The sequence below is a fragment of the Cricetulus griseus genome, chromosome 5, assembly GCF_003668045.3.
Source record: "Cricetulus griseus strain 17A/GY chromosome 5, alternate assembly CriGri-PICRH-1.0, whole genome shotgun sequence".
Taxonomy (NCBI): Eukaryota; Metazoa; Chordata; class Mammalia; order Rodentia; family Cricetidae; genus Cricetulus; species Cricetulus griseus.
The window spans coordinates 98,928,403-98,943,975 of record NC_048598.1 but is presented as its reverse complement, the minus strand read 5'-3'; the positions used below and the strand labels follow the sequence as shown (position 1 = coordinate 98,943,975).

The 15,573-nt window shown below is 44.4% G+C and overlaps 1 protein-coding gene across 2 annotated transcripts; it reads right to left on the bottom strand.

Annotated features, from left to right (window-relative positions):
- Positions 1-2,805: 2,805 nt before the first annotated feature.
- Positions 2,806-15,573, bottom strand: LOC100756545 (zinc finger protein 878). Of its 2 annotated transcripts, XM_027419533.1 has the most exons (5): positions 15,410-15,573; positions 7,533-7,659; positions 7,274-7,334; positions 4,768-4,951; positions 2,806-4,671 (listed from the first exon to the last, which is right to left on the bottom strand). In XM_027419533.1, exons 1-5 carry the CDS (start codon positions 15,410-15,412, stop codon positions 3,448-3,450), a joined length of 1,599 nt encoding a protein of 532 aa, XP_027275334.1. In that variant the 5' UTR covers positions 15,413-15,573; the 3' UTR covers positions 2,806-3,447. The 2 variants fall into 2 exon arrangements, with proteins under 2 accessions (XP_027275334.1, XP_027275333.1); XM_027419532.1 differs by having other exon boundaries at positions 2,806-4,951.

The following is a 15,573-nucleotide window of genomic DNA, read 5'->3' as shown; positions in this document are numbered from 1 at the left end:
TCACCCCACCTGGGAGGTACACACAGGCCCTGTTGTTCTTCTACAGGTTCTTGCACTATTCTAATTTTTTTTTAAAGATTTTATTTTATTCTGCTTCCATGTATATCTGCACACCAGAAAAGGGCACCAGATCTCATCATGGATGGTTGTGAGCCACCATGTGGTTGCTGGGAATTGAACTCAGGACCTCTGGAAGAGCAGTCGGTGCTCCTAACCACTGAGCCATCTCTCCAGCCCCCAGCCCTATTCTAATTTTTATGTTGACAAGAGCTAGTCATCTGAGAGGAGGGAACCAAAATTGAGAAAATACCTCCATAAAAGATGGGCTGTAAGGCATTTTCTAAGTGATTGATGGGGGAGGGCCCAGCCCATGGTGGGTGTGGCCATCCCTGGGCTGATGGTCCTGGGTTCTCTAAGAAAGCAGGCTGAGCAAGCCATGGGGAGCAAGCCAGTAAGCAGCACCCCTCCATGGCCTCTGCGACAGCTCCTGTCTCCAGGACCCTGTCCCATTTGAGTTCCTGTGCTGACTTCTTTTGATGATGAGCAGTGATGTGGAAGTGTAAGCTGAGGTAATTCTTTCTTCCCCAAGTTATTTGGCTTACGGTGTTTCACCACAGCCGTACTCACCCACTAAGTCATGCACCTAATGCATCTAACTGCAACCGACTAAATAGTGGGAATGGACGGCTTTGAAAAGCTTCTACCTTTCCAGGAAGGAGAACACCCAGACAAACCAATAGGCAAGGAGGTAACCAAGTCAAACTGCAGCAGTATCCTTACAGTTGAATGCCTATTTGTGGCTGATAAAGTTGAAGGTGTACTTAGGTATTTCCACTACCAGAAACTAATAAAATGTGTGTTATAGGGTAGAACAAAAGGCTACTATATTCACAATAGACTAGACAATAATATAGGGGGGAAATGTTTGCTTAAAATGAAGTAACGGGCACTCGGGAGACAGAAGCAGGCGGATCTCTGTGAGTTCGAGGCCAGCCTGGTCTCCTGAGAGAGTGCCAGGATAGGCTCCAAAGCTACACAGAGAAACCCTGTCTCAAAAAAAAAAAAAAAAAAAAAAAAGAAGAAGAATTAGAATTAGAAGAAGAAGAAGAATTAGAAGAAGAATTAGAAGAATTAGAATTAGAAGAAGAAGAAGAAGAAGAAGAAGAAGAAGAAGAAGAAGAAGAAGAAGAAGAAGAAGAGAAGAAGAAGAAAGAAGAAGTAGTAGTAGTAGTAGTAGTAGTAGTAGTAGTAGTAGTAATGGGAAAATGAGTAATTTTTTTGCTGTGTATTTTTAAGGAGGACACATACCACTTCAAAATGTGAATATAGAATAAGATAGGGCGGGGTAGTGGTGGCACACGCCTTTAATCCTAACACTCTCGAGGCAGACGGATCTCTATGAGTTCGAGACCAGCCTGGTCTACAAAAGCAAGTTCCAGGACAGCCTCCAAAGCCACAGAGAAACCCTGTCTCAACCCCCCCCCCCCGCCAGAAAAAACAGAGTAAGATAGGAATGCTATAGTGAATTTGAGGTCACCCTGTACTATATAACAATCAAGTTAGCAGCTATTACCTAGCATTTCAAAGAAGCCAAGAGGGGCTGGAGAGATGGCTCAGTGGTTAGGAGCACAGGCTCCTCTCTAGAGGATCCAGGTTTAATTACATCACCTCAACATGAAGGCTCAAAACCCCCTGCAACTCCAGCTCCAGGGGGCCCAATGTCCTCTTCCAGCCTCATCAGGCATCGCATAACATATGTAGCAGATATAGAAGTACGAAAAACACCACTCATGCAATAAATGGGTAAAAGGCAGTGTGTGTGTGTGTGTGTGTGTGTGTGTGTGTGTGTGTGTGTGTGTGTGTGTGTGTGTGTGAGACAGACAGAGAGAGAGAGAGAGAGAGAGAGAGAGAGAGAGAGAGAGAGAGAGAAATATGCAGAGGCAGAGATGGGAAGACAGTATAATATAACCACCTTCTGAGACCTATAGCTTGTTATTCACTCAAACTTTATTAAAGTAGTCCTTGAGATTTCTCCTATGTTCAACTGTTAAAAGTCTATGATTAACAAGACATAATCCCCAAAAGGGGAACCCAGTTTCCTTGAGAATACCAGGAACTCAATATATCATCCAGAGAGTTCTGGAAACTTGGGATCCTTCTCACTAGCTTCCCAAGTAGGATTACATGGTATTCATAGCCCAGTGCGTGACTGATCACACAAGACAGCATAGATTCAGTGAGTGAGATTGGCACATTAAAATCAAGTATCTCCTTTAATGAAACTTATTTCCCAAACTTTGCTATTTCTTAAATTTCCAGTTGAACGAAGAAATGTTCCCTCAAGCCTCCCAATGCCAGGAGTTCTCTCAATACATTCTTCTAAGTGTTCCCAAAGTGATAATGGAGACCTCACAAATTCTATACATTAGGTTTCCCTCAGTGGGTTCTTTCATTTCTACAAAAGGATGACTGAAAGATTTTTTAAGATTCCCTGAATGTCAGCTCTTTCCATGTCTTTCAGTTGGGTTTCATTCCTGTAATAACACTCATCCAATTTTGTGTGGCTTTTGTACAAATGTGTTTCTAAGTGTGGGGTATATTTTGGTTTGGTTTTTGATTTGTTGTTTTCTTGTTTCTAAATGAAGGAAGGGAATTTTGAGAGTTTGGGGGAAAATGAATGAAAGTGGCAAAACTTCCCTCATTTTCTTTGAATGATATACCATTTATGAAAAAAAAAAAAAAAGATTCCCTACATGTCTTAGTCACTGTTCAATTGCTGTGAAGAGACATCACGACAAGGGCAGCTCTTATAAGACAAATCATTTAATTGGGGGCTTTCTTACAGTTTCAGAGACTTAGTCCATTATTGCATGGCTGGGACCATGGTGCTTGAACAGTAGCTGAGAGCTACATCCTGAACTATAAGCACTGACAGAGAAAGAGTGACTGGATCTGCACAGGCTTTTGAAACCTCGAAGTCCACCCCCAGTGTCACACTTCTAAGAAGTTCACATCTACTCCATCAAGGCCACGCCTTCTAATTCTTACATTCTTCCCAACACTTCCATTTCCTGGTAACTGAGCATTCAAATATATTAACACATTTGGAACATTTTTATTCAAACCACCAAATTAGATTTGAAGGGTTTCTCCTCAAAATGACTACCACAATATCTTTTGAGGGCCCCTAAGAACTAAAGGCTATCTACACTGTGTGCATAGCATCTTCTCCACAATGAAAAGAACTCAGAAGCAACTCATGTTGCTTGCAGCTTTTCTCTGGTGTGTCTACTTTCATGTAGTTGAAGGGAACTTCTAGTGCTAAAAGCCACATTGATTCAAAGGAATAGTTTCTCTACAAATTGTTTGACATTTTCCCACATGGATAGCATAAGCTGTTCTGTGTTGTTTGATTTCTGTGAGAAGTACACAAGAGACTTTCTCATGTTATTTGCAAACATCCTTATTTGCTCTACCGTGAACTGGTGCATGTCTTCGTAAATGAGTTGAACTGGAAAAGCCTCTCCCACACGTCTTACACTGATAGGGTCTCTCGCTGTTGTGGATTCGTTCATGGACTCGGACCTCAAAAAAGCGACGAAAAGCTTTCCCACATTGCTTGCATTCATAGGGTTTTTCTTCACTGTGCATTATTTTATGTTTTCGAAGGGAACTGTCAGAACTAAAAGCCTTCCCACATTGCAAACACACATAGGGCTTCTCTCCAGAGTGATTCCTTTCATGGCTCTGAAGGGAGGAAGAAGAAGCTAAATCCTTCCCACACTGCTTACACTTGTAGGGGTTCTCTCCAGTGTGCATTCTTTTGTGGAACTGAAATGAACTGTGATTATTAAAAGATTTCCCACATTGTTTGCATACATAGAGTCTCTCTCCAGTGTGAGTACTTCCATGTCTTTTAAGGTTACCAGAACTACCAAAGGTTTTCCCACAGTGCTTACACACATAGGGCTTCTGACCAGTGTGAATTCTTTCATGTGTTTTTAGGGAACTGGAGTAAGTAAAGCCTTTCCCACATTGCTTACAAACATAGGGATTCACGCCACTGTGAATTACTTTGTGCTTCTGAAACTGATACCAAAACGTGAAGGAATTCCCACATTGCTTACATACATAAGATTTTTCCCGAGTGTGAGTTAGTTCATGTGATTTAAGGTAACGAGAAGCGGTGAAGGCTTTCCCACATTGCTTACACACATACGGTTTCACACCAGTGTGAATCCTTCTATGTATTCGGAAGTAAGTAGAATCAAGGAAAGTTTTCCCACACTGCTCACACACATAGGGTTTCTCACCACTGTGAATTCCCATACGTCTTCGAAGGCAAGCAGAACGAGAAAAAGTTTTCCCATAATGATTAGGCAGAAAAGGATTCTCACCCCTGTCAGCTGCCTGATGTCTTAAGAGGTTACCAAACCGAGCAAAGCCTTTCCCACACAGTTCACAAACATAGGGCTTCTTAACACTGTGACCTTTTTCATGTCTTTGTAAAGGACTGGGATGCGTGAAGCCTTTCCCACATTGCTTGCAAATGTAAGATTTTTTTGCATGGTCGTGTTCTTCATTCCTCTGACCAGATCCGACACATAGAAGATCTTCTTTGAACGCTTTATTTTCAGAAGGTTTCTCTCCAGGGTGAGCACTTTTATGCATCTGAAGGGACAGAAGAGAACTGGAGCTACCCCCAAACTCCTTATGTTCACACAACTTCTGTCCATATTCCTGGTCTTCATGAGGTTTGTGTCCTACCTGATGGTTCAGGGGCACACCCAGCGATGAACAGCCAATGCTCCCTTCTCCACACACATGCTTTTCACATGGGGCAAGTCCTGGACAAGATTTCAGGTTCACAGAAGGCTCTGGAATCCAGCTGCAGATTTCTGTACACTGAAAGCTTTCTTTATATTCATAGAATTGCTCTACCAGTTGGCTGCTGCAAAACAAATGAAGAGTACATGGCTGTGACTTTGTTTATTAATGATTGAACAAAAGAAATGCTGGGAAAAGGTTTGTAACATGACTGGACTGTTGTGTTTTCCAAGACCATTTGAGGCCAGCTATAATAGAAACAACCGTATTCATGAATAGTGGGGTGTGTCTCTTTGAGATCATGAAATATTCACAAGCATCTCAACACAAATTTGAATCCACAATCTTATGTGGATGTGCAATGGTATCAATCAAAATAATCTAGTTATTTTTATTTTTTTTTGTTTTTGTAAATGCTTACATGTCCATGAAATAAACTGACAACTTCCAACTTGTCCCCATGGCTTGTGGATAAATCAATGCCACATTAAGTTTTAAAAACATGCTTATTTACTGTGTTTGTGGTTATGCATGTGTGCTATGGTACATGGGAGGAGCTCAGGACAGCTTTCAGGAGTACTGTTTCCTTCCATGTCAGTGAAGCAGGGTCTCTCTTACAAGAACAGGGATTACAGAGATGTGTCATTTTATGTGGGTTCTGGAAATTGAACTCAGGCCATTATGATCACAAGGCCAGCCCTACTACTGGCTAGGCAATCTTTTGGTCCCCTATATAACTCGTGGTTAGTTTTCTGTCAGCTTGAAATGATGTAGAATCATCTTCGAGGAGTAATCTCAGCTGAGAAAATGTCTCCATTAGATTGTCTTTAGGGAAATCTGTGGAGGCATTTTTGTTATCAATCATCACTGTGGGAGAGACCAGGGGTAGTATTGCCCCCAGGCACCAGATGGTTCTGATTACACAAGAAAACAGTCTGAGCAAGTCCTGGAGAGCAAGTCAGTAAGGAGTTTCCTCCACAGTCTTTGTTACAGTCCTTGTCTCTGGGCCCCTGCCATGCCTTGAGTTTCCCTTAATGATGGACTGTGACCAGGACATTTAAGTCAAATAAAGTCTTAGCTCTGTCTATATAGAAGAAGGTGGAGCCTCAGTTACAGTGGACACCACAGCATATTGGTGATAGCAGTAGGGTAGGACAACCACCCAGGACAGTACATGATGATGTGGAACTGGCCTGACCTGGGAGACTGTGTGCTGCCAGTAACAGACTTGGGGAAGTGGAGCTCCCAAGAACCTGGGAGCCCAGGAGATGGTGTTTCAGTTCCCGATGTGGCACACCCATATTTATACTACTGGAAATTGGCTTTGATTGGCTTTGATTTTGACTATGCCTGGTTCTTCCCTCCTAGAATAAGAAAGTACGTACTTTTTTTTTTTTTTTAAATATTGTAGGGGCCCACAGTTTGGTAACTATTGACTTGGAAACATTAGTAAGGAAAACTTGGACTTTTTGTTTGTTTTGGTTTTTTGGGTTTTTTGTTTTGTTTTGTTTTGTTTTGAAACATGATTTCTCTGTGGCTTTGGAGGCTGTCCTAGCTCTTGTAGACCAGGCTGGTCTTGAACTCACAGAGATCCACCTGGCTCTGCCTCCCGAGTGCTGGGATTAAAGGCATGCGCCACCACCGCCTGGCTGAGAACTTGGACTTTTAAAGTGTTGAAATTTTTAAAAACTGTGTTTTCTTTTAAATTGTGATACCAATACTAATAAAATGATATCTTTTAGACAACCAGAAAGGGCAGGTTATGGTTAATACTGAGGTGTTTGTGTGTAATGAAAACAAGGAGTCAGTTTTGCTGGCTAGTATTTTGTCAGCTTGACACAATCTTAACAAAACTTGAGAAAATGTCCCCATTGAACTGGCCTGTAAGCAAGCATGTGGAGCTTTTTCTTGATTGATAATCAATGTGAAGTGTCTAGTCCACTTCGGGCAGTACCATTCCTAGGAAGGGGGTCATGAGGTATAGAAGAAAACAAGGTGTGCAAGTCATGGGGAGCAAGACCATAGCAATCCTCTACAGCCTCTGCCTTCAGGTCATGCCCAGAGCTTCCTGCCTGAGTTCATGTCCCGACTTCCCTTGATCATGGACTTCAAACTGCAAGGGGAAATTAACCCTTTCCACTCCAAGTTGCTTTGGCTCATGGCCCAGAAATACAAAACCAAACTAAAGACCATCTGTAGGGCATGAAGTTTGTATATATGAACTATGACAACACATCACATGTGACATCACCATATTCTAGTTGTTCTCAGGATTGCAACGTTTGGCATCTTCTAGTGCTGATGGTTAAGACTTAAATTTTGGAAGAAGTTTTCTTGAGATGAAAGAGGTTTGATGCTGGATATCAAATGCATCTTTTACTACTTTGTAAAATGTTCTATTACACCAGCACTCTGGAATATGGCTATCTCTTGGGAATCAAATTACCTTAGTTTTCTCCAGAGATTTTCATACTCACTTACAATCTTCTGGTTTTTCAACTTGTTTCCTAAAATGTAGAACAATAAAAATAGTTAAGACATATTAATAATAGAAAAATATTAGATACAGCTAAATTGAAGGTATAAGTGATCCCATCTGATATATTCACCCCATCCCCCTTCCCATATTCCAATTCATACATCGACACTGACAAGGTAGAAACACTTGTCCTGTGATGGACTAAAAGGGCAATGCTCGTGTGTACCTATAAAAGCCAGGTTCCTCAGGGTTTCCTGCATCACATCCTTGTACAGCTTCTTCTGGGATGGATCCAGCATAGCCCACTCTTCCTGGGTGAACTTCACAGCCACATCCTCAAAGCTCACTGACTCCTAAAAGCACACACACATATTTGTTGTGGAATATTATTTTAAAGTGTGTTACATTCGTTTATGCTGTGGAACATTTGTTGAATGATGCAAAGATGTGTTGCATTCCTTTATGTTGCATTTGTTTAACTCTCTGAAGCTGTGATTCTTTGCCTTTCTAAAACACCTGATGGTCTAATAAAGAGCTGAACAGCCAATATTGAGGTAGGAGAAAAAGGCTAGGTGGGGCTGGCAAGCAGAGAGAAGGAAAAGAAAAAGGAGAAGGAGCAAGACTGAACAAGGAGAGGAGGATGTCAGGGGCCAGGCACACAGCCACACAGCCAGACATGGAATAAAAAGAAAAGATATACAGAAACAGAGAAAGGTGAAAGCCTAGAGGCAAAAGATAGATGAGATATTTTAAGTTAAGCAAAGCTTAAGTCATGTGCTGCGTGGTTATCTCATACGTTTTGTGGCTCTATCATGGGTTGTGTGGCTGCATAAGGCTCTGTACGAATACTCAAGGGTCCCCTTTTAAGCCAGCTCCCCCTGCCCCTCACTCTCTTCAATTCCTTTCTCAGTTGATTGCCACAGTTCCCTCTTTCACCCCCACTTCCTAATAAACTCCCACCTGGTTTGTTGTACTCTGTGATTCACTTATCAACACCGCTGCTAAACAACTACACTTATGGCACCAAACTCCAGCTCCCATGCTCTTTTCTGGTCCCCAGGGGATTGCACACACATGGTGCAAAGGCATTCATGCAGGTAAAGTACCCATAAACAAAACAAAATATTTTAAAGAAGTTTTAAAGGTTTAAAAGACAAATAGGAGCTGGAGAAAGCCCGGTGCATACGAACCCTTTCACTCTACTGAAGGACCTGGGATCAATTCCTGCATCCATATTAGGCAGCTCACAGCTGCCTGTAACTCCAGCTCCAGAGGGATAAGATACCTCTTACCTCTCTGGGCACCCACGCTCATGTGCACATGCTTACACAAAGACACAAACATACATGTCATTAAAAATTAAAATAGCTGCTGGGCTTTGGTGGCACACGCCTTTAATCCCAGCACTTGGGAGGCAAAGGCAGGCGGATCTCAGTGAGTTCGAGGCCAGCCTGGTCTCCAGAGTGAGTGCCAGGATAGGCTCCAAAGCTACACAGAGAAACCCTGCCTCGAAAAACCAAAAAAAAAAAAAAAAAAAAAAAAAAAAAAATTAAAATAGAGAGTCACCACATGAGCCCGGGAAGACAGGATGCTTGCTGCTGGCATCCGATAATATAAGTCTTATAAAAATATAGATTTATGATAATTAAGACTGAGCTAGCACATGAGAAATCCTAGTCATTGGCCAACCAGCTTTTGTACTAATATAAGTCTCTCTGTGTTACTTGGGACCTTAATGTGGTGGCGGGCGGAACTTGGGTGGCCTGTCGGAAAGCTCACATGACAGCAGGGCTCTGGCGGCTTGGCGGAAAGACTTATTGTTATACTCCTCCATTGCCAGTGGGAGTGCAAACTTGTAAGACCACTTTGGAAATCAGTATGGCAGTTGCTCAGGAAAATGGGAATCAGTCTACCTCAAGATCCAGCAATTCCTCTCGGGCATATACCCAAATAATACACATTCATACAACAGGACATAAGTTCAGCCATGTTCATAGCAGCGTTGTTTGTAATAGCCAGAACCTGGAAGCAACCTAGATGCCCCTCAACTGAAGAATGGATAGAGAAAATGTGGTACATTTACACAATGGAGTACTACTCAGTGGAAAAAAGCAATGGAATCTTGAAATCCTCAGGCAAATGGATGGAATTAGAAGAAACCATCCTGAGTGAGGTAACCCAGTCACAAAAAGACAAACATGGTATGTACTCACTCATATATGAATTTTAGACATAGAGCAAAGGATTACCAATCCCTTCTCCCTCTCCCTCCCCTCCCCCCAATGCCCCACCTGCCCGCCACCCCATTCCGAAACTAGGAAGCAAGAAGGACTCTTAGGGAAAAATGCATGGACCCCAGAGAATGGGAAGGGCCAGGATCTCCTGAGCTAATTGGGAGCATGAGAGTAGAGGAGAGGGAGCTAACAGAATGAAAGGAGGAGAAGAGGAGGGGAGAGGAGGAAATGGAGGAGCAGGAAGGTTGAATTGGGGATGAGGAGAGCAGGGTTAGAGATACCATAACAGAGGGAGCCATTATAGGTCCAAGGAGAGATCTGGCAATAGGGAGATTTCCAGAGATCTATAAGGATGACACGAACTGACAATCTAGGCAATGGTGAAGAGGATACCCTAAATGCCCTTCCCCTATAATGAGACTGATGACTACTTTTTATGCCATCTTAGAGCCCTCATCCAGTGGCTGATGGAAGCAGAGGCAGACACCCACAGATATACACTGAACTGAACTCTGGAATCCAGTTGCAGAGAGGGAGGAATGAAAATCAAAGGGGTTGGGACCAGGCTGGTGAATCCCACAGAAACAGCTGGCTTGAACAAGGGGGAGCACATGGACCCCAGACTGCTGTCTGGGAGGTCAGCACAGGACTGATCCAGACCCCTGAATGTGGATGTCAACGAGGTGGCCTCGGTACTCTATGGGGCCCCTGGTAGTGGATCAGTATTTTTCCCTGGTGTAAGAAGGGACTTTGAGAGCCCATCCCACGTGAAGGGACGCTCTCTGGGCCTGGACACATGGGGAAGGGCCTAGGCCCCGCCCAGGATAATGTGGTGGACTTTGGGGAGCACCCATGGAGGGCCCTACCCTCCCTGGGGAGTGGAAGGGGAATGGGGTAGAGGGCAGGTGAGGCATTGGGGGGAGGGGAGGGAGAGGGAGAAGGGATTGATATGTGAAGCAAGTTTGTTCCTAATTTGAACTAATAAAAACAAAATGTGGATCCTAAAATAAAAAAATTAAACTGCTGGGTGTGGTGGCACATACTTTTAAGCCCAGCAGGCAGGAGGAGCTCTATGAGTTCATCTCGAAAAACCACACACACATACACACACACACACACACACACACACACACAATAAATCCATCTTTAAGAAAAATAAGGATATTTCAGGGACAGGAGAGATGGCTCATTGGCTAAAAGGGCTTGCTGCTTTTCTAACTGACCAGACTTAGTTTCTCAGCACCCATAAAGAGTGGTTTAACTGTCCATAACTCTAATGACAGCCATCTAACACCCTCTTCTGGACTTCTTGGGAACCCACATACGTACACACACACACACACACACACACACACACATCGCACAAACATACACATAAATAAATCCTTTAATTTTTCATACAATATATTCTGATCATATTCTTTTCCCCCCAACCACTCCTCTCAGATCCTTTCCACCTCCCTATCTATCCAACTTTGTCTCTTTCTTTCTCTCTTTAACAAAACGTGGTGCAGGGTGGGGGTGGGGTGTAGAATCAAAATAAAACAATAATAAAAAAAAAAAAAACAGAAAACATGGATTCAAGCCCCCTCCTTCTCAAGGCTCCGGGATCTATGAGAAGAGGAGGTGGAAAAACATTTTTTAAAGAGCCAAAGGTAGTGGACATCAAGGAACTGATGTCTTCCAGACACAACAGGACTGATGCACACATGAACTCAGAGAGGCTGTGATCACATGCACGCAATCTGCAAAGGTCTAAGCCAGTAAAGATCACAACATGGGGAAGAAGTATGCACAGTGTCCCACTTCTAACCCAGCAGCTATTTGCCAGTGACACCTACAAGGAGAGAGAAAATCACTTCTCTGCAATGGAGTGACTCTGGGTGGAAGAACTACACTCCAGGGCATCCTCCTGTTCAGGAATAGCTGGACAATGGTGCAGTGAGTGAGAGACTCTGGAGCATTCAGCCTTAAAATGAAAAAGAATTGTTACAAGAGAAGAAGAAGAAAAGGATATTCCAAAAGGTACAGGGGAAGTGATTATAGACACAAGAACAAAGCTATCTCTAAAGCTGGATGTAAGTTGCTTCCCTGAAAGCATCTGTGAACTCAGAGAAAGCAGCAGGGAAAGAGAAAGCGGGGGTGGGAGGGTGGGGGGGATAGGGGGGTTCTCTTGCTCTCCCCTCAATGTTGGTGGGAAAGACAAAGGGCTTTGCAAGCTTAACCAACACTGAAATCACTGTTGTAAGAGATCCATCTTTGGGCTGCAGAAATGGCTCTGACTCAGGGTAAAATCTCAGTACCTCCTACAGATGGCAACTCCATGTTTTATTATTTGCTGATTCATTGTGTCTCTAATGTGGGACACCATGTACTGCAAGCATCCTTCCTAATACGATGTTTTCACTCACAACAGGGCTTTGCAAATCCAACCTTCTAGCTTCATCAATAAACACCTAAGCTGATGGGAAGACAGACAATACTTAACTAAGTAGATTTCATTTTTTGTTCTCTTCATGCTGTAGGCTAGTGACCACTAACTAACACCCAGCCTGATCCTAAAACTGCCCACTCCTTATCGTAACCCCACAGGCAGGATGGCCTCAGAGAAAACTGCTTTCTGATCTAGCAACTTTCGGGAAGACACCCTCCCTCTCACTGGATCCCCACCATCTCTTTCCTTCCGTTCTCCCATATTTTCTGTTTCTAAGAGAGGACAACCCTCTTCAGCTAAACACTGGAGAAACTTGAGGACTTACCACTAGGGGCTTATTGCAACACTCCCGGACCAAGCTCTATCACAAATTTGCATTTTAAAACAACATTTAGAAAAACATCTAGGCAGGTTTAGTGGTGCTCACTTTAAGTCTCAGTAAAGGCAGGTGATCTCTGTGAGTTCAAGGCCAGCCTGGTCTACACAGTGAGTTCCAGGAGGGCTGTTACATAGAGAAACCTTGTTTCAAACAACAAAACAAAGCAAACTAAAACTAAACCCAAACTAAACAAACAAAAACCAAGAACAGTGACAATTCTGAAAGAGGCCAAGTCCACTCACCCATCCCTTTTCAGTGAGTTTGACAATATCAGAAACACTTGGAATGTTAGAGATTTGTTCCTAGTCCTAAGAATTCTGGGCTCAAGGGAAAAGATCATAGAATTTAGAGGAAACTCTGTGACACTCCCAGAGACAATGTGGGGAAAGTGGGCGGGGGGAGGGGGGCTGCCCTCAGTTACTCTTGTGCAGAATATCACCTTTGAGCAGAGCCTAGCCTACAATCTTGACCTGATTTGTACACACAGAGTATCAGGACCAGGAAAAGGGGACTATTTACAGAAGAACAGCTTGTTTACCTGAGTAAACACCCACCATCTGCCCGCACACCAAGAGCCATTAACTATACCAGTAAGTAACAACACCTGAAAATATACCAAATCATACTAGACACGCCAGACTTGGGAGCTTTTAATCCACACAGATGGAACCCTCTTAACTGAGACCAAAAAAAAAGACCAAAAAGACCAAAAAAGACCAAAGTGTGGCCAGCATGAGTCATGACAGGGTCTCAGGGTCAAAGCCAGGAATCTTCTCAACTCTTTGCTAACCATGTCCCACCTTAACCTTTCTCCAGCAGTTTCTTCATGGCAGTTTCTTCATGGCCAAACACTCAGCCCACTTCAAACTCAGCATCCAACAGCCAGACCTCCCGACAGGCATTTGGCATCTCTCACCTGCACTGCTGAGACTGGTCTCATCTGGTCCCTCCCGATTTCCCCTTAGGCCCTCCCCAGCTCTCTGCCTGTGACTTCAGGACAGACTCTGATCTCTGTGGCTTCTTTAACCATTTCCTAGCCATCTTGAGCTGTCTATCATTGTGTGACATGTGGATGTGTGATCTGCTGGCTAATGCTGGTGATTCAAACTGGGATCAAAGGGCCAGGTGTGGTTGTGCACATCGTTCATCCCAGTACCTGGGAGGCAGAGCCAGGCAGCTCTATGAGTTCAATGCCAGCCTTCTCTAACTACATAGGTGCAGGCCAGCCAGTGCCAAATAGTGAGATACTGTCTTACAACAACAAATTGGGGATGAAAGGCCACGCTTAGTAGCACATAACCTTTTAGCCCCAGTACTCTGGTCAAGCAGGCAGGCAGATGTTTTATCAAGTCAGTCTATATAGTGAGTTCCAGACAGGCAAGACTACATTGTGAGACTCAGTCTCACAACACAAACAAGTTAAAAGACTGGAATAAAGCATTTGCATTGCCACTGCCCAGAGAAAAAGCAAAGTCAGGCTTATTTGGCAAATCACTACCACCACCACCAATGCTGGTGAGTTTGTGTAGTCAATAAATTGTGACACTGTGACGTGCCTGGCAGAACTGAGGATAGTCTAAAGACACTGCAGCAACAGAACTGAGGATAGTCTAAAGACACTGCAGCAACGGACGCCCCACTCCACCCTCCCCAGTGTTCCAACCTCGATTGAGCTCGAAACACACACACACACACACACACACACACACACACACACACACGCGCGCGCGCGTGCGCGCGCGCGAATTTCTTCAGAAATCTCATGCTGAAAGAAGGAAAAGGTGCCAATCAGAGGGGGCAGCTTGTCTCTCAGAAAGGGATTTCACACTTTCCCAACACCTTGTCAGGTCACCTTCAGGGAAGACTCAAGCCCCACAGTGACTGGTCAGTGGAGACGGGACCACACCTTCACCTGCACGCCTTGCATGTGCATGTCCTTGTCTTCTTTAGACTGCCTCACTTCAGGGCACTGAAGACAGACTTAGGGCCCACCTAGATCTCTCTGTCCCCCTTTCCAGTGTGCCCCGGAGACATTCATTTCCCCAAAGCTTGGCATGTAGTCAAAAGCCAGTATTCCCTCAGGAAGGGAAGGCAAAAATAAGTGTTCACAAAAGCTTTGTTTTCCCCATCTTAAATGCAGCTCCAACTTGCGTTGTTTAAAAGCCTCAGGAGTTCAGTCTGGCTGTGATGGGCAGTAGTCTAGCCATAAAGAATTGCTCAACCTGAGCCTGCCCATTCCTCTTCTCCTGCAGATACAATAGATCTTTGTAGAAAACTCTGCTCCCAGTCAAACCAGAAAAAATACCTGTAACTTCCTGGCAGCTACCTTTCTGTATATACAAGTTCCTCACATCCTCTCATGCAGTTTCCTGAGCTGAGTCGCATGGCCCGTCAGGGCAGAAAGGGCTCCGGGGTCCCCTTTCAGATATCCTGTAAATTATCCTGCATATCAGACTTTAGAAGTCACAACAGCAGCAAAATTACAGTTATGACGTAGCAACGAAAATACTTTTATGGTTGGAGGGAGTCACCACACGAAGAACTGCATACAAGGGTGGGAGCATTAGCAAGGTTGAGACCCAGGGCTGGTGCCACTCCCTCGCTGCTCCAATAAATCCGTCTCAGTCTATTGAAGTAAGAATTTGCCTCATTTTATTCTTCTTTCTTTACATTGAGAGTCACAGGTGCTCTGGAATACTGCATGTAGTGTGACGAGATTTTTGGGGAAAGACGAGGCAGTTATAGAACCAGAGTCCTAACCTTCACCGTCTAAGCAGCTCCACCCCCATCCACCCTCATTTGAGCGCCTGCCCAGGGCTTCTGGTTCCCCACAGCTTCTGGGCGACACAGCCCAGGCTACAGAGACGCGGGCTGCGGGCTCCCACAAACCCGACAGCACTGCGCACTTGGCGACGGACAGGACGGCGGCTCTGCCTGCTGAGCCGCATCGGACCCGGAGCCAGGGGAGACTCGGCTGCCTCAGAAGGCCGGTTCCCACTGCAGGCTCCGTGCGCAGCATCCCTCCTCCCCACATTCTCCATGCGGGCCGAACATACCATTTCCAGCACCAGTGTCCTGTGTCCTCTGGCCGCTCCTGCTGTCAGTGAAGGGGATTTTGGTTTCTAGGACTGGAATCTAGGACATACTTCCTACGAGCGCAACATGCCTAACGTTGGGGGTTAAGGAAACAGACCTAGGTCAGGCAAATTCCCTCACTTAA